We start from the raw sequence: 26,801 nt of genomic DNA, 5'->3' as shown, positions 1-26,801 counted from the left end.
TGGGGAAGACCAAGGCAAGTTGTTCTAATCACAACAACTGCTGTGAAGTGCGCTGGACTGAAGAACTGGATACATGCAAGTCACACCTTGAGAGTTCCAAGTCCAGGTGACAGAATTGGCAAAGAATATTTTGATTCAGAATCGAGTGCTGATTCAGATGATGAGAAAATAAGAGCAAAAGAAAATCCTGAAAGGGGGGAGAAAAGGCCAAAACCAGTTCAAACCCCACGAGAGGAGATTCTGAGGAAAAGATTTCAGATTTCAGATATAAGTTCAGATTCTGGAGACGAGCAGGTGGTACCAAGTACCAGTGATGAACACAAAAAGAAGAAGAGGAAAGAAAAGAACACCTCAACAGAAGTGACTTCTACACCAGATGAGGGAGTAGGAGAAAATCCACCTGAAATAATTCTTGAAGAGGAAGAAGGGACAGGTACAGAGAGAGAGGGACAGATTGCGGAAATCCCTCGAGGAGGTGTAGGGACAACCAACACTGAGTTAGGTGAAGGGACAAGTAGCCAGCAGGAAGATTGCGTGTCGGAGACCCGAGGAGGGACAGAAGTAGGGAAAACGCAAGAGGTGGAAAAAGAAACTGTTGAAGGTGAAAAGCCAATTGAGACAGAATCTGAGGACAGTGAAATTGGAATACCAGAAGGTCGAGTTCTGAGAAAGAGAACTTGGATCGAGGAGAAAAACAACAAAGGAAGTAAACCAAGAAGAAGTGCTAAAGGAGATCTTTGGCCCAACAAGATAAAAAGACTGAGATATCGATTGACACGAGTTAATCCCTCAAAGGCTGAACAAGTGAATGAAGTGACAAGCCAAGACCAAGCAAAAGAGGGAGAGACAGAGGTGTCTGGAGAAAACAGAAGAACAAGAAAGCCAAACCAGAAGTATAAGTCACCTGAATGGACATATGTGGCACTACCTGAACAAGGGGAAGAGGTAGATAGTCAAGGAAATCCAGAGGAGACTTTGCTGAAAGTGGTTGAAGAAGAAGAAGCTGAAGGAATCCTGAGAGTTATCTTGTCCGATATTGGAGAAGAAGCGGAGAATCAGGAATTTCTGTTTTGGCCTGACGAGAAGGAAGTGAAAAACGATGAGATGCCAAGCTGAGTAATCCTGTGAAAGCATTGTGAAGAGGAGAGTAAAGAGACTAAAACTAGAAGTTAAAGAACTGGAATAACCTGCTAGGTGTTGAGTGTCTGAAAGTAGAAGAGCTCAGTAGTGGAGTAAAAGAGGCTAAGTCAAAAGACACAGTCTATTTAACGAAATGGCTAACATAGAGGATAACAAGAGTAGATGCATCTTTTTGAAAAGATGGTGTAAAATGTGCTGTTGCTGTACAGGATTATTAATGCTTCTTTGGAGCGTACTGGCTCTACTGATCTCTTTTAAAGTAACTTTAGATACATTAGAAGGTCATACTGAGAATGTGACTAACATAGGGAAAGGTTCTCAAAAGATAGTTCCAATAAGAACTACCACAGAACATATACATAAAGATAGGTCTATAACTGATTTTTCTAGTAATGTGTTTTCAAAATTATTGTATGAATATGAAAAAACAATGGATGTAAGGGATTGCTACGAATGTATGCAGTTACCTGCCTCTGTTTCAGAAGGAGTGACTTATCATCAACTCCCAGCAACTTATGGAATAACATGTAGTGTGCTAACAAGTATATTTTATCAATTAGGAAAATTAGAATATAATCTGTCAAACATAGATAACATTCTTGGACAATTGCCTATGAATAATGAGCTAAATCCAGCTAAAACTGCTAATGTGTTAGGTGAAATTTTTATAGAAACTAAAGAGCTAACATTAGAATACATTTTTAGAAACAATTTGACTTGCAGTTTGAAGAAAGAAGAGAGACCGTTTTTGGATATGGTTGAGGGAAGAAGGTTAAAAATGCACGAGAAAGCAGAAGAAAGTAAAAGGAGTGAAACTATGTGGGACATAAATGGAGGGAAAGAGCTGGCAAATGATGCTAGTCCGACAGTGGCTATAGACACTCCACAGAAAGGAAAATTATGTATTATGAGGGAAAGGTCTCAATATGATTATTATTATATAGGGACTAGTAAGTGCCATGATACATACTTTATTGCATCCGGATGGGGATTTAGAGGTGGAAATGATCCAGTCTTTCCTGGATTATATTACATTTGTGGGAACAAGGCGTATTACAGGTTGCCTGACCATTGGTATGGCACGTGTTATGTTGGCCTGGTCTTTCCCAAAAATTTTCATATGGATAGAGTAGAAAATAGTAGACCAAATAATTTACTAATGCGCAGTAGAAGAGAAACTTGGTTAGAAATAGTAGGTGATACTTTTGGAGCATTAACACAAGCAGTGGGAATATCTTTGAATGCAAATAATATTCGGAAATTGTCAACAATAGTGGATCGCTTGTCAACAAGCACCGCTGGAGGTTTTCTTTTGGTAAATACTGAAATGGTTGCTATGCGTGCTATGATTATGCAAAATCGACTTGCCCTTGATATCTTATTGGCAAAAGAGGGTGGAGTCTGTGGAATGCTGAAAGTTTAACATTGTTGTACTTACATTCCAGATAAAAGCAAAGATCTAAAAGTTTATATCAAAAATATTACAGAATTGCATGATGAAATAGTACCACTGGAAGCTGAAACTATCTGGACTAAAATGAGTAATAAAATGGCTGCTATAAAGAATTTCTTAGCTAGACTAGGTAGTACTATATTAGGGAAAATATTATTTCCACTAACGTGTGTGATTTTAGTATTATTAATATTTATACTAGGATGTATGTGTTGTAGACATAGAAGAAATAAATAGAAAGTTAAACGAGAAATAATTAAAAAGAAAGAAAAGAAACAAGAAAGAGAATTTTAAGTAATTGAGTTAGAGGAGTGGAAGGAGAGTATGTACGATAAAGCTAAGAGAGAAGATGAAGGGGAAACCAGACTATAATTGAGCAAGAAAACATTTTGAATTTCCGTAAAAGGGGAAACACAAATTGAATTTGTGGGTTTTGTTTTGTGGTGATAAAATCACCAAAGGGGGGATTGATGGAGCGGGTAATTTGTTTTCTTTTTACATACCCAATACATTTTCGTATGTCTATATTAAAATTACTTATGATTAATTATAATGATTAATGGTTTGATGGTTTGATATTAACCAACCTTATTAACAGAAAGAATACACGTGGGAATGCAATTGCATGGCTAAAATATTAGTGTACTAAGTTGTACGCATATTAAAATGATAATTGTTGCTTAAAAATGATGTTATTTGTGATTTTCGCTTAAATAATCAAGTATTAATGGCTTTGGATGTCGCATATGGCTAGATAAATGCATACACATATGGGTTTTAGCAAGGGAATAACACTGTTATAATCATTTAGATGTATTAATTACGTTTTTGTGTCTTCTTTGCTTAAGTTGACCATTTGGGTCTGCCACACAATGGCTGCCGACTGAAGCCTAACTAGATTTATGATGACACTAATGAAACAATGGAGAAGGGTGCCTGTAATGACTTCAGCAACCATGTCCCCTGTGTGACCGGAGAATCTATGCGTGTGAAGGTCATCCGGGAACCATGCCAAGGCCCCTGAATGAGGAAGAAAAGTATCAAATGAAACTTTGGATGCGAACTGTTTTGAATGGACGATACTTTTTCTACATGTGAAAATTTCCCCATGTAACTTAATGATATTAAATGTATTTGGAATAGCCAATCATAAATCGAGAAATTGTCGAATGAAACATTGTATATGTAAATTTTAGTATAAATATTGGTAGACTAGAGAGGGTCTAGGCTAGTCGATTGGGTCGTCGATTTGAGAGCTTCCTGACGCGTCACTACTGAACGTCATTCCAGTATCCTGATGTTATGCTGACGGAGATGACGGTGACTTACATGATAGAACGGGACTCTGTCGATTCTCATTGAGGACCGGTTCTGACTTATAAAACGACAAATAGCCAGAATAGGTAAATATGACAAAGATGAATTTGACTTATTAGGATTTAACCTGCTTTTGATTTAGATAAAATGAAATATTGATTTTAAATTCAAGTGTCGGGTTGTTATTTCATTGAAATGTGTATTTGTATATATTAGAGTGTTAAGTAGTCATTAAATCACTCCAACTAAATGATCCGTCGCCAAGATAGATGGAGATAATAGAAAAGTAATTCAGGGAAGGTGTTATTTCCATCTTAAGGACAAGTGTGGATCGGAGAACCACAGAGAGTCTCCCTTAGGTTAAATACGGATAGTTTGATAAGAATGAATGTTGGTGTTATGGGCCCCACCAGCGTGTGATGTGTGTGTGTGCGTGTGACTGTGAAATCATCCTGTCCGTGGAAGCCTAGGGAGATTGAGTAGCACGATCTGCATCAAAATCTTACGACAATCTTTTTCTTATGTTCTCTTTTACTCAACATCTGTTAGTAACAACATAAAAACATCTCCATTGTCCGCTTCGCTAACCAAAGAATAGCAATAGACCTTTCTCACAATAATTACGTCTTTCCCGAGAGCAGCGCTTACCTCTGCCCTACTACAGAATCGTTACTTCCGTTGATAAAGTAGCTCATCCCTCTACTTCACCCTTCTATCAAGCATCAATTAACTGTTTCTCCAGAATTAAGACACATAGTTGGAGACCCAATGCTCCTGAGAAATAAAACCAGAGTTTCACAATTAACCCGAATGCTATTTCATTCACGCACTTTCACACGGAAAATGTAGTACATTCACACAGAATTCTGTCTTTCCCGAGAACAGCGAACAGTCTGTCCTACTACAGAATTATGACATACGTTAACAAAGCAGCGCTTACCTCTTCCCTGTCCTTCTAACAAGCTCAGAGAGTACCTATTACCTTTCCAGTGATAAGCGTTATCGGAATGCCAGTTGGATCCCTGGTACCTAAGACCAGAATTTCACAGGTAAACTTCGCTATCATACACACTTCTCTCACACAGAAAATGTCTCTAATGTCACTGAATCGAACCCAGACAATGCGTCGTGCAACTTCAATCGTTACACGTTTTCCCTGTGTACCTACAGGGCAACAACAATTCCGTCTTTCCCGAGAACAGCGCTTACCTCTGCTCTACTACGGAACCGTTACAAACTTCCGACTTCCTACATCCCAGAAGCCGTGCAAACAACATAAAACTCGACGCGACTCAACATAGAATGTTAGTACATAAATCAATAATCAATAAATCTGTCCTATTAAACTACCAATTCAATCAATAAAACAAAATAAAAAACATCGTCAAAATGAGCAAACCCTTACTATTTTTCAATACCACAAAAACATACCTGCAGGCACATTAACATTTCACAACCCTATTAATACTCACACCACTCCAGCAATCTCCTTCTTGTATCACCTTTCCAGTACTGCTTTGCCAGTCTTCAGGTTCTGAGCACAGGAATCAGGACTTTATCTAACTTGGGCAATTATTTTCTAGCGCTAGGCATTAAACTATTTATGCTCCTTTTGGGGATGGCACTAACCACAACTCTGCTACCAAAAACGGATCCAGCGGTAATTACCTGGTAATTTCCGTATTCAAAACCACATCACCTATGGTTTACCGCTGTAAAGGGTGAAAAAAGACCTGGCAGTGTTGACCCACTTTCTGGACAAAAGACCAAGGGCCATATGTAGGAAGCCTAATACCGGTCGGTAATGGCCGATTTTCGGTAAATATACCGTTACCGACCGGTATTTAGGCTTTTGCTATGTAGGGGGATCATTTCAGGATTCGGTAATTTACCGAATCGGTAAAATTACCGAATCGGTAATTTTACCGATTCGGTAAATACCGAATCCTGAAATGAGATGTAGGGGGAGTGTGTGGGTGTAGTGTGGATTCGTTATTTACCACCAACTAAAAGTTGGTGATAAATGACGAATGTCTTAGTAAAAGCATTATTTGGCCCTTAGAAGTGTGCAATGTGGCAGACATACATGCCCTTAGGGCATGTATGTGTGCCACATGTGCACACATGCAGGAATCAGGGGTGCAACAGGGTGTCACTGTGACACCCTGCCACCCTTGATTGTGCTCCCCCCATTACCGATTCGGTATTTACTGATTTGGTAATGGTAACTGGCTTCCCATTGATTCCTATGGGCCTCCTGGCCCATAGGAATCAATGGGAAACAAGTTACCATTACCGAATCGGTAAATACCGATTCTAAAATACCGACACTTACCGAATCGGTATTTTTTTACCTACATTACATTTACTGATTCATAAATACCGAATCGGTAAAATTCGGTATTTAAGAGTCGGTAAATGTAATTTACCTACATATGGCCCCAAGACCCTTGAGGGTCCCAACTGAATTCATCATAGAATTAGCCAGCTTTGCTCTTAAAAAGAACTTTTTTTCATTCGGTAAAGATTTCTTTTTTCAAACGAAAGGTGTAGCAATGGGTTGTCCATTTGCTCCAGAACTGGCAGTGCTGTACATGTCCATGTACGAAGAAAAATTCATCTATAACAACAACCCGTACAAGCATTTGATAACAACTTGGCTGCGATTTATAGATGACATCTTCCTGGCATGGACTGGCAACCACGAACAACTAATCCAGTTCCATGACTGGCTCAATCAGAGATCGCCAGACATTAAGTTCAGCATCAATTTTTCAAAGACAAGGATACCGTTCCTGGACGTTGAAGTATTTCCAGCAGAAGGATGCCTAGTAACAACATTGTATACCAAGCCATCGGACAGAAACAAGGCCCTCTTGTTTTCAAGCAATCACCCCAGAAGCCTAAAAGAAAATCTACCATATGGCCAGTTCTTGAGAATAAGACGGAATTGTTTTTTCAAGGATGATTATGGTATCCATGCCACTAGCCTCGTAGAAAAATTACGGGACAGAGGTTACCCTCAAAAACTTGTAAAAACAGCAATGAAGCGAGCCTTGTGGACCCCTAGAGAAACATTACTGACGAAAAAAGATAAGTCACCTACAGAACGCCAGGTATTTGTTACCACTTTTTGCCCCAATTCCAACCAGCTAAAAAAAGTAATCCACCAGAATTGGCATTTGATCCAGAATTTGGATTCCACTTTGGAGACAGACCCTTTGTTTGCTTTTAAAAGAGAAAAAAATGTGGCCAACCACATGGTCAGGGCATCATCTACTAAAGTCCCCGAACCTACATTGAGACAAATGATGGGTCTGACACCCATACAAGGACACCACAAATGCGGAACCTGTTCGTGCTGCGATCAAACGATCAGTGGATCTTTATTCTCCCACAAAGGCATCTATTGGAAGCATTTAACCTTTTCAAATTGCAAGACAAAATACGTCATTTATGGAATTTTATGTCCCTGTTCAATGCTATACATTGGCAAAACCAATCAGGAGGTACACCACCGGATCACGCAACACAAATCCTGCATTAAGAAAAACGTAGAGACAGCACCACTTGTGAACCACTGGCACAAAATGGGACATGGAGAACAAGACCTCCGTTGGACGGTCATCTCTAAAGTCGAACGTGATCCTAGGGGAGGGGACTTGGAATTAAAACTCGCACAACGGGAAGCAATGCTAATCGTAAAATTTGATACTGCCATATCAGGTCTGAACGAATTGTCTGAAATCTACAGACTTTAAAGGCTGATATCCTATTTCCCGCGATACATAGCTGCAATTGCTGGTTCAGCACAGTTTCACTCGTATGCCCTGCGCCACATCTTCCAATTTCTTGGTCCCCAATATTGCAATCTTTTGCTCATCACGTACAATTAAATATTTTATTCTAATCGTCTCTGAAATATAGTTTTTCGTCCACCGCCTTGAACCGTAAGGGTTCTTTTCCGAGTAGCGGGAAACTACAATTCCCAGAATTCCGGGCATTCCCAGAATTCTATGTAGTAGCCATACGGAAGTAAGAACTCACAAACAACAGCCTCGCACTCCGATGGATTTCCAGTGCTCCCGGCCATGAATAAGGTAAACTTCTCATGGACACAACTCTGTTGGATTCTCCTTTTGCGCGAAAGGTCCCTACTGGATATAGGACACTTACCAAGTTCTCTTTTGTCCATAGATGTGGCGTTCCCGCTCCCGTACCAAGCAAGTGTAGTGCCTGTCCATGGAAGTACCTATCAGGTACTTTTTCTTGAAACCAGTGAGCATCCCGTAACTGGCCATCTGGGGCTCATATTTACACCGAGCTTTTTTTTCTTTTTTTTTTTTTTTTCATTTTCTCAACTTAGAGCTTCACGCTCCACACCCTAGCAGGGGACCCCCTGCCTAAACAAACAACTTACTCTACTTCTGCATGAGGTTTCGCGCCATTAATGTGAGTAAATGATTAGCTCTGTAGGACTATTTCGACCATGACATTTTCTTGTTTTATGTGTTTGGCTGCATGTCGTACTTCAGTCCATCCTTTGCTTTCATAGTTGGCTCTATCCAAGAAAAGGCTTGATTCACGCTGCCGGTACGATTCATGTTACTGCGATTGAATGTAGGCATTCTGTGTTTTCTGAGGCCATTGTACATAGCACAGGTTCAGTTACACCCTTTTCTCCGCTCTTTTTTTCTTGTTACAGTGTCTCGGTCCTGAGGAGAACCCCTTTGTGCTAACGTTTAGGGGTTCGAAACGCGTCGACCTGTTCTTTGACCTATTCTTTGGTTGTGTTAACAAACACTGGTGTTAACTTATTCAGTTGGTGCTTTCAAAAATTTTTTTTTCAAATTGCTCACAAAACGTGATGAACGATTATAGATTTGCACCTACAAATGGTTGTGTTCAATTCTCACCAGGTTGTGTTATTTTTCCCTTATTTTTCCCTTCTGGTAACTTCTAAAAAGTGCAAAAAGGTTACCTTAGGCAGTCTTGTGTGAATGCTTGTGTGGTTGATTGAGGAGCGGTGTATGAAAGTTAGTTTAAGGTCTGTCCCCAAAGGCAGAATAATCTTTTCAAAATCTTTTTTTTCTAAATCCTTTTATATGTTCATGTATGTAAAACTGTTCATCTTTCTCCCATTCTTGTTTCTAAAATAATTTCTATACAAGAAAAATTATAATTTCTATATAATGAAGATAAATTCAAATAAATACTACTTATCAGTTTCATCGTGGTCGTTTTATGATGTCCTCCATGATGTATTGACTCTTTGGAATGATTTATCAGCATTGGCATTCTTTTGTTTTCACACAAATTTTTAACTGGGGAATACGGTTCAGCCTTCATGATCAGTCCACTAGACCACTCTCCTGAGGGAGCACATTCCCATGCTAGACCTTAGACGGCCCGCTAGATCTTAGAAGCTCTGCTGTCTTTGCACCAGCAGGTGGACCCTAGTGGTGGCAAGTGTGGGTTAACCTTGAAGGCCTGTCCATCACAATCCATATTGAAGTTCTCCTCCAGTCTTGCAGGCAGGCCTATGAAGCAGCACACTCTAGAGCAACAGTGACTGCGTCACTGAGGTCACAGGACCCTTGAGGCCAGTCCTTGTTAGCTCGGCTTTGCAGGATTTGCACGCACACCAAACCATGTTTACAAGGTTTACAGTCTCTCTGCTTCATGAGCAAGCATTATTAATGTGTGCTGTCTGCTTTGGGGCTAATGGAATTATGCATCAATGGAGGACAAAATTATGTCGCAGTGTTGACTAAATTATGCAGCAAGAAAAAGGCTGCCTCGTAATGCGGTACATTTTCTAATACTTTATTATTTTGACATTTTCACACAAACTAACTGTCTCTGCAAAGATTTTGCCTCTGTACCAGTTTAACATACAAATGCAGCAGTGAGAAAGGTGACCAGTCAACCTTTGCAAAGAGCCCTTCACTTTGTAGCAACACAAGTCACATTTTTATTAACTTTTGATCCGTTTGAGCTACATTTTTTTTTTAGTTAAAACTGTCAGATTATGCAAAAGATGATGTATTACCTGGCAAATATGACAGAGCCATAATTGTGTGGAAAACATTTGCAAACTAGAATATTTTGCCATTTAAGTTCGAACTGCTTTTGTGGAAAAAGGGAGAAGTGCTGATGACAAATGGCTTGTGATTCCACTTTTAGGCGTATTTGGGACATTCTGTGATTGGAAACGTATCCCACATTGTGCATGTATTTTAATGTCAATAGCTCATATTAAACCTTCAATAAACATGTGTATCCATTGGTTGAATTAAATAACGTAATAAGCTGTAAGTGGTCGGCGAAATAGCAAATAAATACTAATAAATTAGATGTTTTGCTCTTTCTTGCCACACTTTTGACTCTGACCACTGACCCAATCCTTGGGTTATTCCCGCCTGCAGTTTCCCAAACTTTTTTACTCCACTTAGACCACTGATAACACCCTTTGGACCGAAAGAGTGTAGAGCCGGATCGTATTGTGTTTCTGTTGTTCTTTTACACATGAGAGCTTCTCTTTGGTCCAAATGCTACTGCTGTGGCCTCACCACTTCCTTTGATCCAGGTCTAGCAGCTCATGCCAGGATGAGTCAGGGACGTGCTGTGCTCCACTGATAGTAGGTACCCAATCTGTAGCAGATTCTGGGATTTCTTCTGGACACAGCTGCATTGACATACATGTCCCGAGTGTCCCCAGGCCAAGAGAACTTGAGGGATTATTATTCTTTATTATATGTTGGGTTATTTAGCAGCTACTGGGATTGTATGCGGGAACGCAGATGCACAAAGTGGCAGGGTGCACTTTCATGTGGCATACACTTTAATGTGGACCACCTATAGGAGCTAGGTTGTCCACGCTTGCAAAGGGTGTTGGACTCAGACAAATGGAGTATGTCTGCTGCCAGGTCCAGAATCCTGCAAGCTGCTTTCTGTACTTCGAGAAACTAAGTGAAGCTGTGGTTCATATGGAACTTTCTGTGGGATTTTGTTTCAGGTAAGTGTTGAGCTTAGGTCATGATTTAGGTTTGTGCAATCACATTTTGTGTGTGTGCGCAGTGCAGCCTAACGGTTTCCATCTTTGATGTATACAATGGAGTGTGTTAAGGGTCCTATCACAAAGACCTTAAAGTCAATCACGGATAACATTAAAACTCCAGCGGGCCACCACTTGTGTTCATCCTTTTGAGGATGATAAGTCCTGTCCCATTGTGTGTGCAATGATTCTGACCTATTACAGAGGGGTGAGCATGAGGGTGTTGGTAACAGGAAAGACTCTATGGACTAGGAGTAACAGGTCATTAAGAGTAGATTTATCATACCCTCTGTCACTCGTGTTCTCATTCTGTGGGTACATTCTACAGCTCAAGGCAAAATGTTTAGGTAGGAAGCAAATTGAACCGTTGTTTGATAGGAAAATGTCAGGAGTAATTTTTTGGGGGAGTTTCATATAGAGTGAACTAGACCCGAAGGTATCAGATTGCTTGACTTGAACACCAGTTACGTTACAGGTGGACAGATTCATTTTTTTGTTAGTCATGGGGAGATTAAGTGATTTGTCCAGAATCACAGGATGTTGAGCGTCCCTTCTGAGACTCGAACCCGGTTCCCCAGCTTTAAGGTCGACCGCCCTAGCCGTTAGGCCACATTGTCTCCCCTCTCCTTTTGTGCTTGCTCCCCTGGTCTTCTTAGGAGTGCCTGCCTGCCTTGGGGTGGTGGGCAGACAAGAGTCATGTGTTTCCTCCCACCTCCCTCAAGCATCCATTTTTTAACTCAGTTCATTAGAATCCACTCTAGTGGTCCATGTGCTACAGTCTTTTTCAGGTGCACACAGCTAGCAATATCTACAAAGAAGTCAGTCCTGGATGAATCTAGGAAGATGGGAAATATATACACGAGTTATAAATTGATTTTTGTTTGCATGTTATGTTAATACATTCATTTGGGTTGTATGTGTGTGAGCGCGTGCAGATGGAGGGTGGCATACATAACCATACATGTCCAAGCGCGTATAGACATATATTTGTATGTATAGCAAATGTCAAATTTCTGTAAAAAGAAAACTGGACCTTTGTTTGCGTATCTCTTAAAATCTGCTGCCATTGTTTTGGGTGTTTGAGCCCGTGATGCCTATTTTCCGCAAGGGAGTCTGTGAGTCCTTATAAAATGTATCAATATGGAAATATGTGGTGTTGTACACATCATAGATTAGTAGATGAGCACTGCAAACTAAAAATGGGGAAAGTTTACTGGTGGGATGAAAGATTTGTGTCTCCCACCATGATTCAGTTCTTGAAATCCAGCTCAGGTTTTTCAGAGCCTTTCCAGGCAAATGACAACTGTTGAATGAGACTGAGAGCCTGTGAGTGATGGTATTTGGACATTTTAGATCGTAAAGCCACTCTCCTGTTGCTTTCTGGGAAAATGTACAATGCAGTGCTGGAGGAAGCGCACACGCCTGACCTCATCACTCACAAGGCATTTATTAGAGAGATTTCACACTGTTGCACTTGTCCCACTTGTGGGACACCCCCGCGCCGCACGGCCACCAGCTGCTGCGTGTGCCCCCTGCCTGCCCTCTGCCTCGCTGCCTGCCTCGTTGCCGGCTGCCGGCTGCCTCCGCGGTAGTTGTTTTGCCTTGTTTTCACTGTTTTCACTGTAATTTGTGCCTGTTTTTATTATTTCGTTGTGCCTTTGTTTTGGTTTCCTTCCTTGTTGTCCGCCTACCTCGCCGCCCTCCGCTCTCCCTTCCCGCCACCGCCGCTTTTCCCCGCCCCTTTTTCTATTCTGTACCCTCCCCGCTCCCGCCTCCCAGCTGCTCCGCCCACCCCGCGCACTTGGCCTTAAATGGCGACCGTGCGACGCAGGTGAGTGTGACCCACTTGTGGGACACCCCCGCGCCGCACGGCCACCAGCTGCTGCGTGTGCCCCCTGCCTGCCCTCTGCCTCGCTGCCTGCCTCGTTGCCGGCTGCCGGCTGCCTCCGCGGTAGCTGTTTTGCCTTGTTTTTACTGTTTTCACTGTAATTTGGGCCTGTTTTTATTATTTCGTTGTGCCTTTGTTTTGGTTTCCTTCCTTGTTGTCCGCCTACCTCGCCGCCCTCTGCTCTCCCTTCCCGCCACCGCCGCTTTTCCCCGCCCCTTTTTCTATTCTGTACCCTCCCCGCTCCCGCCTCCCAGCTGCTCCGCCCACCCGCGCACTTGGCCTTAAATGGCGACCGTCCGACGCAGGTGAGTGTGACCCACTTGTGGGACACCCCCGCGCCGCACGGCCACTAGCTGCTGCGTGTGCCCCCTGCCTGCCCTCTGCCTCGCTGCCTGCCCCGTTGCCGGCTGCCGGCTGGCTCCGCGGTAGTTGTTTTGCCTTGTTTTCACTGTTTTCACTGTAATTTGTGCCTGTTTTTATTATTTCGTTGTGCCTTTGTTTTGGTTTCCTTCCTTGTTGTCCGCCTACCTCGCCGCCCTCCGCTCTCTCTTCCCGCCACCGCCGCTTTTCCCCGCCCCTTTTTCTATTCTGTACCCTCCCCGCTCCCGCCTCCCAGCTGCTCCGCCCACCCCGCGCACTTGGCCTTAAATGGCGACCGTGCGACGCAGGTGAGTGTGACCCACTTGTGGGACACCCCCGCGCCGCACGGCCACCAGCTGCTGCGTGTGCCCCCTGCCTGCCCTCGGCCTCGCTGCCTGCCTCGTTGCCGGCTGCCGGCTGCCTCCGCGGTAGTTGTTTTGCCTTGTTTTCACTGTTTTCACTGTAATTTGTGCCTGTTTTTATTATTTCGTTGTGCCTTTGTTTTGGTTTCCTTCCTTGTTGTCCGCCTACCTCGCCGCCCTCCGCTCTCCCTTCCCGCCACTGCCGCTTTTCCCCGCCCCTTTTTCTATTCTGTACCCTCCCCGCTCCCGCCTCCCAGCTGCTCCGCCCACCCGCGCACTTGGCCTTAAATGGCGACCGTGCGACGCAGGTGAGTGTGACCCACTTGTGGGACACCCCCGCGCCGCACGGCCACCAGCTGCTGCGTGTGCCCCCTGCCTGCCCTCTGCCTCGCTGCCTGCCTCGTTGCCGGCTGCCGGCTGCCTCCGCGGTAGTTGTTTTGCCTTGTTTTCACTGTTTTCACTGTAATTTGTGCCTGTTTTTATTATTTCGTTGTGCCTTTGTTTTGGTTTCCTTCCTTGTTGTCCGCCTACCTCGCCGCCCTCCGCTCTCCCTTCCCGCCACCGCCGCTTTTCCCCGCCCCTTTTTCTATTCGGTACCCTCCCCGCTCCCGCCTCCCAGCTGCTCCGCCCACCCCGCGCACTTGGCCTTAAATGGCGACCGTGCGACGCAGGTGAGTGTGACCCACTTGTGGGACACCCCCGCGCCGCACGGCCACCAGCTGCTGCGTGTGCCCCCTGCCTGCCCTCTGCCTCGCTGCCTGCCTCGTTGCCGGCTGCCGGCTGCCTCCGCGGTAGTTGTTTTGCCTTGTTTTCACTGTTTTCACTGTAATTTGTGCCTGTTTTTATTATTTCGTTGTGCCTTTGTTTTGGTTTCCTTCCTTGTTGTCCGCCTACCTCGCCGCCCTCCGCTCTCCCTTCCCGCCACCGCCGCTTTTCCCCGCCCCTTTTTCTATTCTGTACCCTCCCCGCTCCCGCCTCCCAGCTGCTCCGCCCACCCGCGCACTTGGCCTTAAATGGCGACCGTGCGACGCAGGTGAGTGTGACCCACTTGTGGGACACCCCCGCGCCGCACGGCCACCAGCTGCTGGGTGTGCCCCCTGCCTGCCCTCTGCCTCGCTGCCTGCCTCGTTGCCGGCTGCCGGCTGCCTCCGCGGTAGTTGTTTTGCCTTGTTTTCACTGTTTTCACTGTAATTTGTGCCTGTTTTTATTATTTCGTTGTGCCTTTGTTTTGGTTTCCTTCCTTGTTGTCCGCCTACCTCGCCGCCCTCCGCTCTCCCTTCCCGCCACCGCCGCTTTTCCCCGCCCCTTTTTCTATTCTGTACCCTCCCCGCTCCCGCCTCCCAGCTGCTCCGCCCACCCGCGCACTTCGCCTTAAATGGCGACCGTGCGAACGCGCAGCGGCCACGCGCAGCGGGCGCGCCGAAGGCGCGCCAAAGGTAAGCCCGTCTGCGCCCGTCCGCGCCTGGACCGCGCCCAGTGCCAGGACCCCTGGCCCACGACGAGGACCCCGACCGACCCGCCTGACGTACTCCGCCGCCACCCTCACCACACTCAACACCGGCCGACTCCCAGAATGCCATCAAGCCACTCCACGAAGTACCCACGGACTTTTCAGCTGCCACGCCTGCAAGTTCTCCTGCATCCGGACCAGCCTCGCACAAGCACCCGCCAAGTCGAACACCAGCAGCACCCACCTCAAGTGCATCCTGCTCAACACCCGCTCCGTCCACAGACACGCCATCGAACTCTGGAACCTTCTAGACGCCACAGCCCCCGACGTTGCCTTCCTCACGGAGACCTGGATGAACGCCTCTTCAGCTCCCGACATCGCCATCGCTATCCCAGAGGGCTACAAGATCGTCCGGAGGGACCGAAACGCCAACCAGATGGGAGGAGGCATCGCCATCATCCACAGGAACACCATCCGTCTCACGACCAGCACCGACAACACCCTGACCAGCGCCGAACACCTGCATTTCCAGATCCACACCAACCCGAAGACCACCCTCAGAGGCACCCTGATCTACCGACCCCCTGGACCACGCACACAATTCAGCGAGGACATCGCCGACTTCGTCAGCCCGCATGCCCTCCCCTCCGCTGACTACATCCTCCTGGGAGACCTCAACTTCCATCTGGAGAACAACAACGACCGCAACACCAGCACCCTGCTCGACAACCTCGCCAACCTTGGACTCAAGCAACTGGTGTCCACCCCCACCCACCTCGCCGGACACACACTCGACGCAGTCTTCTCTTCCAGCACAGACATCGACTTCATCCACGCCACAGAGCTTCAATGGACGGACCACAGCTGCGTCCACTTCACCTTCAAGAGAGCGACGACCCACGAACACCAGCAACAGGCTGCCCGCAGAAGCTGGAACAAGATCACAGCAGACCAGCTCGCCACCTCCCTGAGCCAGCACCCTCCTGCCAGCTCAGCGAACCCCAGCCAGGCCGCCGACAACCTCACGAAATGGATCAGCAACTGCGCAGACGATCTCGCCCCACTGAGGACCCCGCCTAGCAGACCCGGCAGCAAGAAGGCCCCATGGTTCACTGACGAACTCAAGAGCTCCAAGAAGAACTGCCGAGCCCTCGAGAAAGTCTGAAGAAGGGAACTGACACCGGACAACAGGACCGCCTTCAAACTCGCCACCCGGAAACACCACCAGCTGATCCGCGCCGCCAAGAAAACAGCATTCAAGGACCGGCTGGACAACAACGCACACAACTGCAAGGAACTCTTCAACATCGTGAAAGAGCTTTCCAACCCCAGCGCAGGAAACAACGACATCACCCCATCGCAAGACCTCTGCAACTCCCTTGCTTCATACTTCCACAACAAGATCGCGGACATACACAACAGCTTCAACAACCAACCAACGCACACTATGACCGAACAACCACCCCCCACCACCACCCTCCACGCCTGGACCCCGATCAGCACCGAAGACACCATCCGCACGATGAACTCCATCCACTCCGGATCACCGACCGACCCCTGCCCTCACCATGTCTTCAACAAGGCCGACGCTGTCATCGCACCCCACTTGCGAGACATCATCAACACATCCTTCGACACCACCATCTTCCCTGAGAGCTGGAAACACGCCGAACTCAGCGCTCTACTCAAGAAACCAACAGCGGACCCCACCGACCTCAAGAACTACCGCCCCATCTCGCTCCTCCCGTTTCCAGCCAAAGTCATCGAGAAGACCGTCAACAAGCAGATGGCCGCCTTCCTCGAGACGAACGGATCCCTCGACCCCTCACAGTCCGGCTTCCGAGCCAATCACAGCACCGAGACAGCCCTCATCGCCGCCACCGATGACATCCGAGCCGCGATGGACAATGGAGAAACAGCGGCCCTCATCCTCCTAGACCTGTCCGCGGCATTCGACACGGTCTGCCACCGCACCCTAGTACGGCGCCTCAGCAACATCGGAATCCAGGACAAGGCGCTGGAATGGATCATCTCCTTCCTCGACGGAAGAACACAGAGAGTCCGCCTACCACCGTACAAGTCAGAGGCCTCCCAAGTCATCTGAGGCGTCCCTCAAGGATCATCTCTGAGCCCCACCCTCTTCAACGTCTACATGAGCCCCCTCGCGGCCATCGTACGCAAACACAACCTCAGCATAATCTCCTACGCCGACGACACTCAGCTGATCCTCTCCCTGACCAACAACCCCGCCGCCGCCAGAGCCAACCTGCACGAAGGGATGAAAGAGGTAGCCGAGTGGATGACGACCAGCCGCTTGAAACTGAACTCGGACAAGACGGAGGTCCTTATCCTGGGCTCCTCACCCTCCGCCTGGGACGACTCCTGGTGGCCTCCCGCCCTGGGCACCGCACCCAAACCGACAGACCATGCACGCAACCTGGGCTTCATCCTGGACTCCTCCCTCTCCATGACCAGGCAAGTCAACAACGTCTCCTCGGCGTGCTTCAACATCCTACGCATGCCACGGAAGATCTTCTGGTGGATCCCCACCGAGACCAGGAAGACTGTCACCCAGGCCCTCGTCACCAGCCGACTGGACTTCGGCAACGCCCTCTACGCCGGTACCACCGCCAAGCTCCAGAAAAGACTCCAGCGGATCCAGAACGCCTCAGCCAGACTCATCCTCGACATCCCACGAACCAGCCACATCTCCGGACATCTGAGAGACCTTCACTGGCTCCCCGTCAACAAAAGAATCACCTTCCGCCTCCTCACCCACGCACACAAAGCCCTACACGACCAAGGCCCGAGCTACCTCAACAGCCGAGTAAACTTCTACGCTCCCAAACGCCACCTCCGATCAGCCACCCACGCCCTCGCCGCCGTCCCCCGCATCCGAAGAGCGACTACAGGAGGAAGGTCCTTCTCCTACCTGGCCGCCAAGACCTGGAACTCCCTCCCGACCAACCTGCGCCTGACCCAAGACCACCTCTCCTTCAGGAAGAAGCTGAAGACCTGGCTGTTCGAGCAGTAGCGGCACCCCCCCCCACCCCCCCCCCCCCAGCGCCTTGAGACCCTACGGGTAGGTAGCGCGCTTTATAAGTGTCCTTGATTGATTGATTGATTGATTGCACTGCATTGAAATTGCAAAGAATTTCTGTCTGAAGTATGTTTTGGTCTGTGCACATAAAAAGGCTTTTTCCAATGTACTATTCCCATTTTAAGGCGCAGAAAAGATTTTCCAATTTCTAAAACAAATGCAATTGCATTTCTAATGCATGTTTGCTTTATAATTATGAAATTAGTGCCTATGGTTCATTGTATGTAGCAATATAGCAGAGAGTGAAAGTTTAATTTATAGACATTGTTCCTTTTGTGACTGGCAACAGGTGAGCATATAATTTAACATGCTGGTGGATGTATATATGAGCAGCCTTTCAGCGTGCTTCTGTTAGCTTTTCAGATTACCTTGCCCGAGGGTGCTGAACACACATTCTTTAAGAAAAGGTGAGGAGAGCTGTTTTGGGGCATCATGGCATTTCCATAGAGAGGGGGACTTTTGATTACATTTCTTAATCATTTGCAGAAGCTATCCTTGTCAATTTTAAATATTTTGTGAAACATTACAATAGTTTGATTTTATGAGTTCATCCTGTATAAGGTATTTCGGTGTTTTTGTTTTCCTTTACTATGGGATTGTGTATTAGGCTGCCTCGGTAGGTTTCTACAAAGGAAACCAAATTATATCCAATTTAGGTAGTTGGTGAGCAGCTATTTGGCCATGAATGGGTAGAAGCACATGCCCTATAAGATTCATCACAGGTGCCAGGATTTGGGTGTATAACATGGTATGGATGTGGGTCTTACCATGGAATACACTAGCAAAAACTGTCTTGAGTCCAGTCAGGCTCATATGAACAACCTCAAGCTCAAGTCTGTGTAGCTATGTCTTCAAGTAGCAAAGCTTGAACAAATGAACTTAGTGTTAAGCATTTAACAGAATCAAACAACAAAATAAAAAAGCCACACAACGCAAGAGAACACAGGAGGAAAAGATGCTCAAAGATAATATGGTGCAGTTGGAGGGGGTTTCTTCATGGTGATTCCTTGGTCCACGGGTCCTCTGGGGCGACTTTGGCCACAGAAGTCGAAGTCCGTCGAAGCCTTCTTGAAGACCCTGGAAGGCCAGATGTGGCTTGGTTACCATTCTCTGTACACCACTGTTGGGGACAAGTCCTCTTGTGGAGGCTAGTGTCCCTCTCGGGTGTCTAATCTCGACTTTGACGACACTCTCAGAGCCAGGGGACTCTTCGAAATCCGTCTCTAAGGATGCCCAGTGGCAGTCAGCCGTGATTTCTTCCAAGTTGTTACCAACTCACTGGATTGGACTTCTTCAGCTTTAATGACCCTGGTGCTGTTCTACGTGGGGCAGCTAACTGAGCCTTAGAGTCACGTCTTCAGTCTGGGGAGCAGCTTTTCTCTGATCCAAGTACCACTGGCACAGTCCTGACTTTGCCAGCCAAAAAGAGCAGCAGGTGCAATCCAGCAGATGGTCCAGCCTCTCTTTGTACAGTCCAGGGGATGCAGGGCAGTCCTTCTTTGTTTTTTGTTTTGATTCCAATGTGATCTGAGGTTCAGGGTGCCATATTTAACCCAGGAAAGAACCTCGAGGGGACGCATTTACTAGCCAATAGGCTACCAGGTCTCTTGGTGACAACTTTCCAGCAATCTGTGGCATCTAACTATCCCATAGTGCACTATTCCGCCCACTCTCAATTCTGCTGTTAGGAGCTTGGTAGCCCACCCTAAAGGTGTGGCTGCCGGTTGGCTACACGCCCATGTGAACAATGGTTTGGGCACTGGTCTTCACTCTGTGGCCCTGTCTCCAGCTTGCCTACCAAAACAAAGGGCAGATGCTCACAAGTGTTATCACCATTTGACCACCAAAGGCAGCTTTGCCTTTGAAGGTCGCCTTTTGGGCTAACACCCTGAGTGGCTTCCTGCAAGGGGAAAGTGACACCACTCCCTGCAGCAGGCTAATATTATTGTCAAGCCTGGGAGCTATTCACCCTACTCCTCAGGTGGGCAGTGTGCTGTCTGTGGGACAGTGCCCCTGTGACTCCACTAGACCAGCTGGGTCACAGAGTGGCAACTCTCTTAAAGGTGCATTACTTTAATAGTGACATTAAATTTGACCTGGACAGCAGGTCAGGTTTAATGCTACGATAAACCAGATACCTTAAAGTACCCAGTTAGGTAGTCCCATTCAGAAGTTAGCCAGGGTGATGTGCCAGCCGGCAACTCTGCATTAGACAATGGGCCTACTAACTTTTCTATAGCAAGATGACAGTTTCAGGGGTTTTGCTGCAAGGGCACATATAAATATACATGTCCCACTTAATAATATACATCTCTCTGCTTTAGCGCTCTATAAGCCTTCACCACAAAAGACTTAGAGATATTTTTAAGGGAAAGGGTGGCTTTGCTAATAATGGTATTGGCAAAGTTGAACTGGCAGCGTGACAACTGCTTTTTCAGTCTGCAGTGGCAGACTGGGAGCCATTTTGTATTTGTTCACACACAAGGTGGCACAATCAGTGCTGCAGCTCTGGGTGGACGCTCTGCCTTACATGCCCTTGGTACCCTGAGTTTCATATACTAGAGACGTATAAGTAAGTAATTACTTGCCAATTGGGGATAGCCAATTCAACATACACTTTGTAGTGGGCTAGAAGGCTGGCACTGAGTTCTGGTTTGCAGCCCTCAGTGCACTCTAAGACACAATAAATGCATACTTTTGAGTCAGATATGCATGTGAGATGTAGTTTATCATTTATCTTGTGAGATTACTAATGGGGCATGCATTAATTCACAGGAATTCTTGCCTATCCATGTATGCAACTGATGTTTGTTCCTTTTGAAGGAGCTGTGTGTTCCCTTCTGGACATATCCTTTGTCAGGAGGTTTTGTCCAAGCAGATTTAACAAACGATGAAAGATCTACATTAGCAGGTAAAGCCTCATTGTGCATATTGGACAACAATCAAGTATGTAATGGTATAGACTCTGGTCAAATGATTGAAAGTATGTTAATAAGATTTAGGATGTACAATGTGAAGTGAAATGGCAAAGAGAATGATATTTATGACTTGTAACTCCTGGCTTTGAAAGAGAGGGACTTCATAGGCACAGACCAGTACGCTGGGGTGGTAGACTGCTGTTTCATTTTGTTATCTATATCTCTTTTTATTTTTTTAATTCAATATATAGATTGTGTATAAAATAATATATTTATTTACCCCTATATCCTATAGGGAGTATTTTTAAATTAACAGTGTGCTTTCTGTGCAAATGCTATGAACTGATGTCATGGTTATGGTTTGTCATATGTGTATAATTCATGTCGGGTAATATGTGTTTCTTGTTTTGTTTGTAGGCATATTCATGCTTTTACAATTTGCCGTAATCTTAATCAAGCATCAAATATACCTAATAATTGTCCTGAAGAATGTGGTTTTTATTATTCTATCCAAAGAAGAATGTGGTTTCTATTATTCTATACAAAGAAATGCACCAAAGAGAAAAATAGGCATATTTCTTGCAAACACTGGATCTTAGAAATATTTATAAACATATATACATCTAATATCTGTTGAAATGTGATAGAAAATGGCAATATTATATGTATTTTTTAAATGATTAAATTGATGGATCAACATGAAGTTTGTTAGTGCGTCTTAATTATGTTGTGCATCTTGGTGTGTACATTATATTTTGTATTATATGTAGTTATATCCAAAACATTTTATATTTGTTTATATTTGTTTGTTGTAGGGAATCGTTTTGCACAGTTTGCACTTTAAGAGTTTTAAATTGTACCAAGAGGAATTTGTATTGTTTGTTTGTCTTGTGACACTGTCCCTTTAGTTATTAAGAGATCTCTCTCACTCTTGTTTATGGTAACGGTATGAAATCATCCAGCATGCGCCAGATAACATGCTGGAGGAGTGATATGCATAAGTGGGCGGAGGCCAAAAGCGTGCTACTACCTGTACAGCTGACCACAAATAAGTGGACTAGTCATTTAACAGAATGGGACACAATACTCCTTAAGCTTGCTGAAAGGAATGTCAACAAAGCACCCCAAACTATCACACAGGACGAAAACCATGATGAGGACCCTAAATTCGCTCTGAGGTCCAAACCCACAAAACCACATGACCTAAATCGACACGGACATGCCCAAGGGGTTCACTCTCATGTTGACCCTAGACACCCAGCAGCTGTACTGTATACAGAATATATGGATAAAGGGTCCAAACCCGGGTGACAATTGAGCCTTAATAGATGTTCCGGTAGTTTTAGTCTCTGGTCAGAAAGTGATCGAGCAGAACCTGGCCAGATAACGGGAAGTGAAGGAATCAGAAATTCATTACATTAGATAAAGTGTTTTATGATAAATGTAAGCACACAGCCAATACATTTATAGACAACATGATTTGGTTGCATGGGCAAGGCCCCTCTCTGTAATTAATTAGTTTTAAATGACCTACAGAAACTTTACCGTATTCTTTCTGTAAAATATTGATGTCTCTTTCAAGTGTCAAACTCATTGACTTTTTAAGAATTGCTTTCATTAGATTAAATGGGACATGCCTATATTATTTCACACCTTGCTAACTGTTGACTGCATAACTCTGAACAACTCCGAATTCTATCAACTAAAAAGATCAGCTTTCTTTGGACACTGTGTAAAATAGGGCTAAAAATGACCCAAGACTAACAGACACAAATCACTAAGGATTTTATTTAGCCCCTGGCCTATTATGGGGATGAACATGATCTCTGCCATCCTGGTGAAGGCTTGCCAGCTTTATTTAAAGATCCCTTCCTCCTTGGTGGGAATCTCACTCATGTGAAGGAAGCTGCTGCCACACTTTTCCCTACTAAGAAGTAAACTCTTCTTAGCAGGACATCATGTTCAAAGCGGGAGTCTGCTTTTTCTGAGCAAAAAGGTAATGGCACCAATGCACAGGACGTTTTGGCTGACATGGGCAGGGAAAATGAGTGATGGTTGTCACGTCCTAAATAGAGCGGGATGACTGTCACTTTGTCAGAGCGGACCTGTGGCAGAGAGACCACAGGGCTACCACCAGCCGAGACAGCAGAGGCTCTGCTGGTGGTTATCCAACAGTTTCCTTGACTACTAATGGAACAATAGAGTATAGACACAATAGGTTTGGCAGGGTTGTAGGAGGAACACAATCTTACAGCGTTCCCCTCGCTCCACCCAACACAAAAAAAGCCCCTAATTGTTCTCTCATGACAGCTATATTGCATATCAGAACACATAAATGAAGAGACAGCAAGTGACAGAATTAGTTTTAATGAAGAGGACATGATCACATTTAGTTCTCTGTCATCCTGGTTTTCATTACCCATAATTCTTCCACAAGCAGATACCGTTTCTCAATTACCATATAGTTTTCCCTCACATAGAACCATGTCCCCAGTTTGTAGTAGCATTTTATTCATATCTTTACTTACGTCTTGTGTGTACACTTCCTTGTTTCTCTTTTCATCATCATTCCTTGATTATCAGTAGTTTGTAGATGGAAAGCCATAGATGACCTCTTTCAAAGCCACCAACAACTTTGTAGTCAGTATTTATTATCAAAGATCTAATAATCTGAATCACTTCTTTTCCATAAAATCATGTCTCTAAGTATGCCTCTCTCTTAAAAGTTAAAGTTATAGCAATTCAGTTTTCTTGTGTTACATTTTATTTATGCTTTTTCTTTTGTTGTTATTAAATGCATTTGAATTTCATCAAGCCTAAGGAAAGCACAAGGTACCTGATTTGCAGGAATTGTAAACTTTTGATAACAGTCGCAAGCATTTGTCCTCTTTCCAGTCATGAATGATCCTGGCTAAGATGTACAAATCAGCTTCAGGAATTGGATCCTCAAAGAAGTCCCCTAACAGGTAAATAATATGTTATTATACATTTTTTGATGTACTGTTTGAAAAATAACATTAGAATTCCAATTTGTCCTACTTTAGTAGATAAGCATGCTGTTGTATTTCTAAAGAAAAATTAATTATTTTATTACTAATGGTGGACATCAATCCACCCCAACTAATAAATCACTTTCACACAGGTAACTCAGCACTGCATAGTTCTGTTGTTATTTATTGAGACAGGAAACCCTTCTGAATTGCTATACACAGCCGAAAGGAGGTCAAATATGTATTCACGGGATCCAAAGAATTATGGATAATAAGTAAGAGAAAATAATGGGAAGTGATTAAACCACATGATTTAATGAGATGAAAATAAACTGAAGGACAGCTACAATATATTTCCAATATATATACATAGTTAAAAAGTGTATTGTTTACCAAGATGAAAGTAAATTAAATATAACCTGCTAGATAATAACAAAGAATACTTATTTCCAAATGATTTTAGAGCGGATGCCAAGTGCAGAAGAGGTGAATTTAGCCATTTTAAGACTGGATTGATAAATGAGGGGGCGGTCAGATGACAGAACTTTCAAACTCAAAAATATACAGTCCAATTTGTTTTTTTAATTCCCTAATAAAGTGGTATACTATATGCCCAGGGCCTGTAAATTAAATGCTACTAGTGGGCCTGCAGCACTTATTGTGCCACCCACTTAAGTAGCCCATTAAAATGTGTCCCAGGGCTGCTATTGCAACCAGAAAACAGATTTAAACTGCCAATTTGTCTTGGCACTATAACCCCTTTTCTGAATCTTAAACTCCCCTTTTATTGCATATGTCACCACTAAGGTAGGTTCTACAAAGCCCAGACAGTAGGTTACAGTGTATTTAAAAAGTTGGGCATGTACTTTTAGGTTTAACATGTCCTGGTAGTGAGGCACTCCTAAATCCATTTTCACTACTTGAGGCCTTTCCTCCCATAGGATAACATTGGATTTCCTTTATTACATTTAATAAGTAGTAACTTACAACTGGGAGCAGATGGGAATATCATGTTTAGCATCGGAGAAATCATCATTAAAAATCCTATTTAATCATCCAATTTTAAGTTATAATTGTGAAAATGCCACTTGTAGAAAGTTGCCATTTCCTGCCCTATTTGCTGTCTGCAGCCTGTTCCTGAGTAACATGACTGGGTGTAGTTGGCTTTGATTATTACTCCCAGGCAGCCATGCAATAGAGGGATTAGTTGTGCCTGGATGGGCCATCAACTGGTAGGGGTGGAGCTGAGCACATCCCCACTTGCAGCTGAATAGGCTGTGCCATGCCTTCACACATGGGTCTTGTCAGTTCAATATTGTTCATGTAGCCAGATTGGAGCCAGGACTGGGGAGGTAGGAACCTTCAAGGACTTAAGAGGGAATTCTCTAGAAACTTCTATTACTTCAGAGTAGGCAACAGGTATAAATAGTAGACCCCTCTCACCAAAATCTTGAGTTCGTATCTGGGACTATGGATACTACAGAATAAGGACTGCTGTGCTGTTCTGCTTCCAGAAGGACTGCTACCCTGCTGCCCTGTTAATCTGCTGCCCTACTGCCTGCTGCCCTGATTGCTGAGAAGTAAGACTGGACCTGCAACCTTGCCCCAGGATGAAGTGACTCCAAGGGTCAGCTGACTGACCTCCTGCTCTGAGCTACATGGACATAACAAGCTCCAGAGGCCTCCCTGCATCTGCCCAGTTGAACTGCTGCCTTGACCTGCTACTGGACCCGCCTGAGCTTTGCTGGCCTCTGCTTGAGTGAGTTTCTGACCTCCAAGAGGTGCCACTCAGGTCCTGGACTCAGTTTAGCTCCCCACTCAAAGAAAGGAGAAAGTCTGAACTTTTGGGTTCTTCACAACCTGGAAGAGGCCTGTTTGTGCCAGTATATTACCATCCACAAATGCAGAGCTCCAGTGAACCTAACTCTTTGTGCCACAACAACCATCCATAATGCCCAGCAGCGCGAGTTCTGCAGCATCAACAGCCCGGGGAGGCTGCCAATGCAAAGCTCCAGCAACAACCAAGTGTGCCTCCGACATGATTTTTGCGTTACAGCAGAAATGGTCCATGACGCCCAGACTGATCTTCAGGCTACATCGACAGCCATGCATGACACCCTCCATTGTCTGTGTGGCCCCTTCCATCGCAAATGGAACTGACACCAGACCTTTGAAGGTAACTCTTTCAGCGGAATTAACCTGGTCACTGTATCTGGCCCCTGCTTCATCAAGGTCGTCCTGAACTTGTGACTTTCACCCGGTCTCACAGATAACCGCAAGTGGCGCTTTTGCTTTTGGCACTTTACTTACCTCAAATCTTTAAAATTGTTTATCTCTGGTTCTACTGATTGGAGATTTGTTGTTTTGGTCTCAAATTATGCATTAGATTTGACTGTATTTTTTCTAAATCTGTTTGGGATTTTTCTTGTGTTCTGTTTTCATGTTATTACTGTTTGAAATGCTGCATACATACTTTATAAATTGACTCTAAGGTAAGTCTGATGGCTTTTGTGCTAAGCTACCGGAGGGTTAAACACAGGTAAAGTTGGGGTTTGGTTGTTTTTCATCCTGAGAAGAGATTGTCATTGCTGCTCGAGTAGGGTGTTGGAGAGGAAAATCACATTTCCCACTAATAATGAGAGAAACCAAACATGTCACCTTTTGAAAGAAAAATTAATAAGTGTGTGTCAAATACACTTTATAGAAAAGATGACGAAAACAAAGAATTTTAGTTACTGCATCGTAAAAGCATGCAGATAAATAGTA

At 44.9% G+C, this 26,801-nt stretch overlaps 1 protein-coding gene across 1 annotated transcript in view; it reads right to left on the bottom strand.

Moving 5' to 3' along the window:
• The window catches only part of ASMT (acetylserotonin O-methyltransferase), a 255,792-nt gene that overhangs the window by 27,768 nt on the left and 201,223 nt on the right, over nt 1–26,801 (bottom strand). Inside the window, exon 7 of the mRNA XM_085622161.1 lies at nt 23,882–24,004. Coding sequence (XP_085478287.1) covers nt 23,882–24,004 — 123 coding nt within the window. The remainder of the gene's footprint in view (nt 1–23,881; nt 24,005–26,801) is intronic.

The sequence above is a fragment of the Triturus cristatus genome, chromosome 8 (genome assembly GCF_964204655.1).
Source record: "Triturus cristatus chromosome 8, aTriCri1.1, whole genome shotgun sequence".
Classification (NCBI taxonomy): domain Eukaryota; kingdom Metazoa; phylum Chordata; class Amphibia; order Caudata; family Salamandridae; genus Triturus; species Triturus cristatus.
The sequence above is the reverse complement of the archived record's forward strand: the minus strand, read 5'-3'. Positions and strand labels throughout refer to the sequence as shown.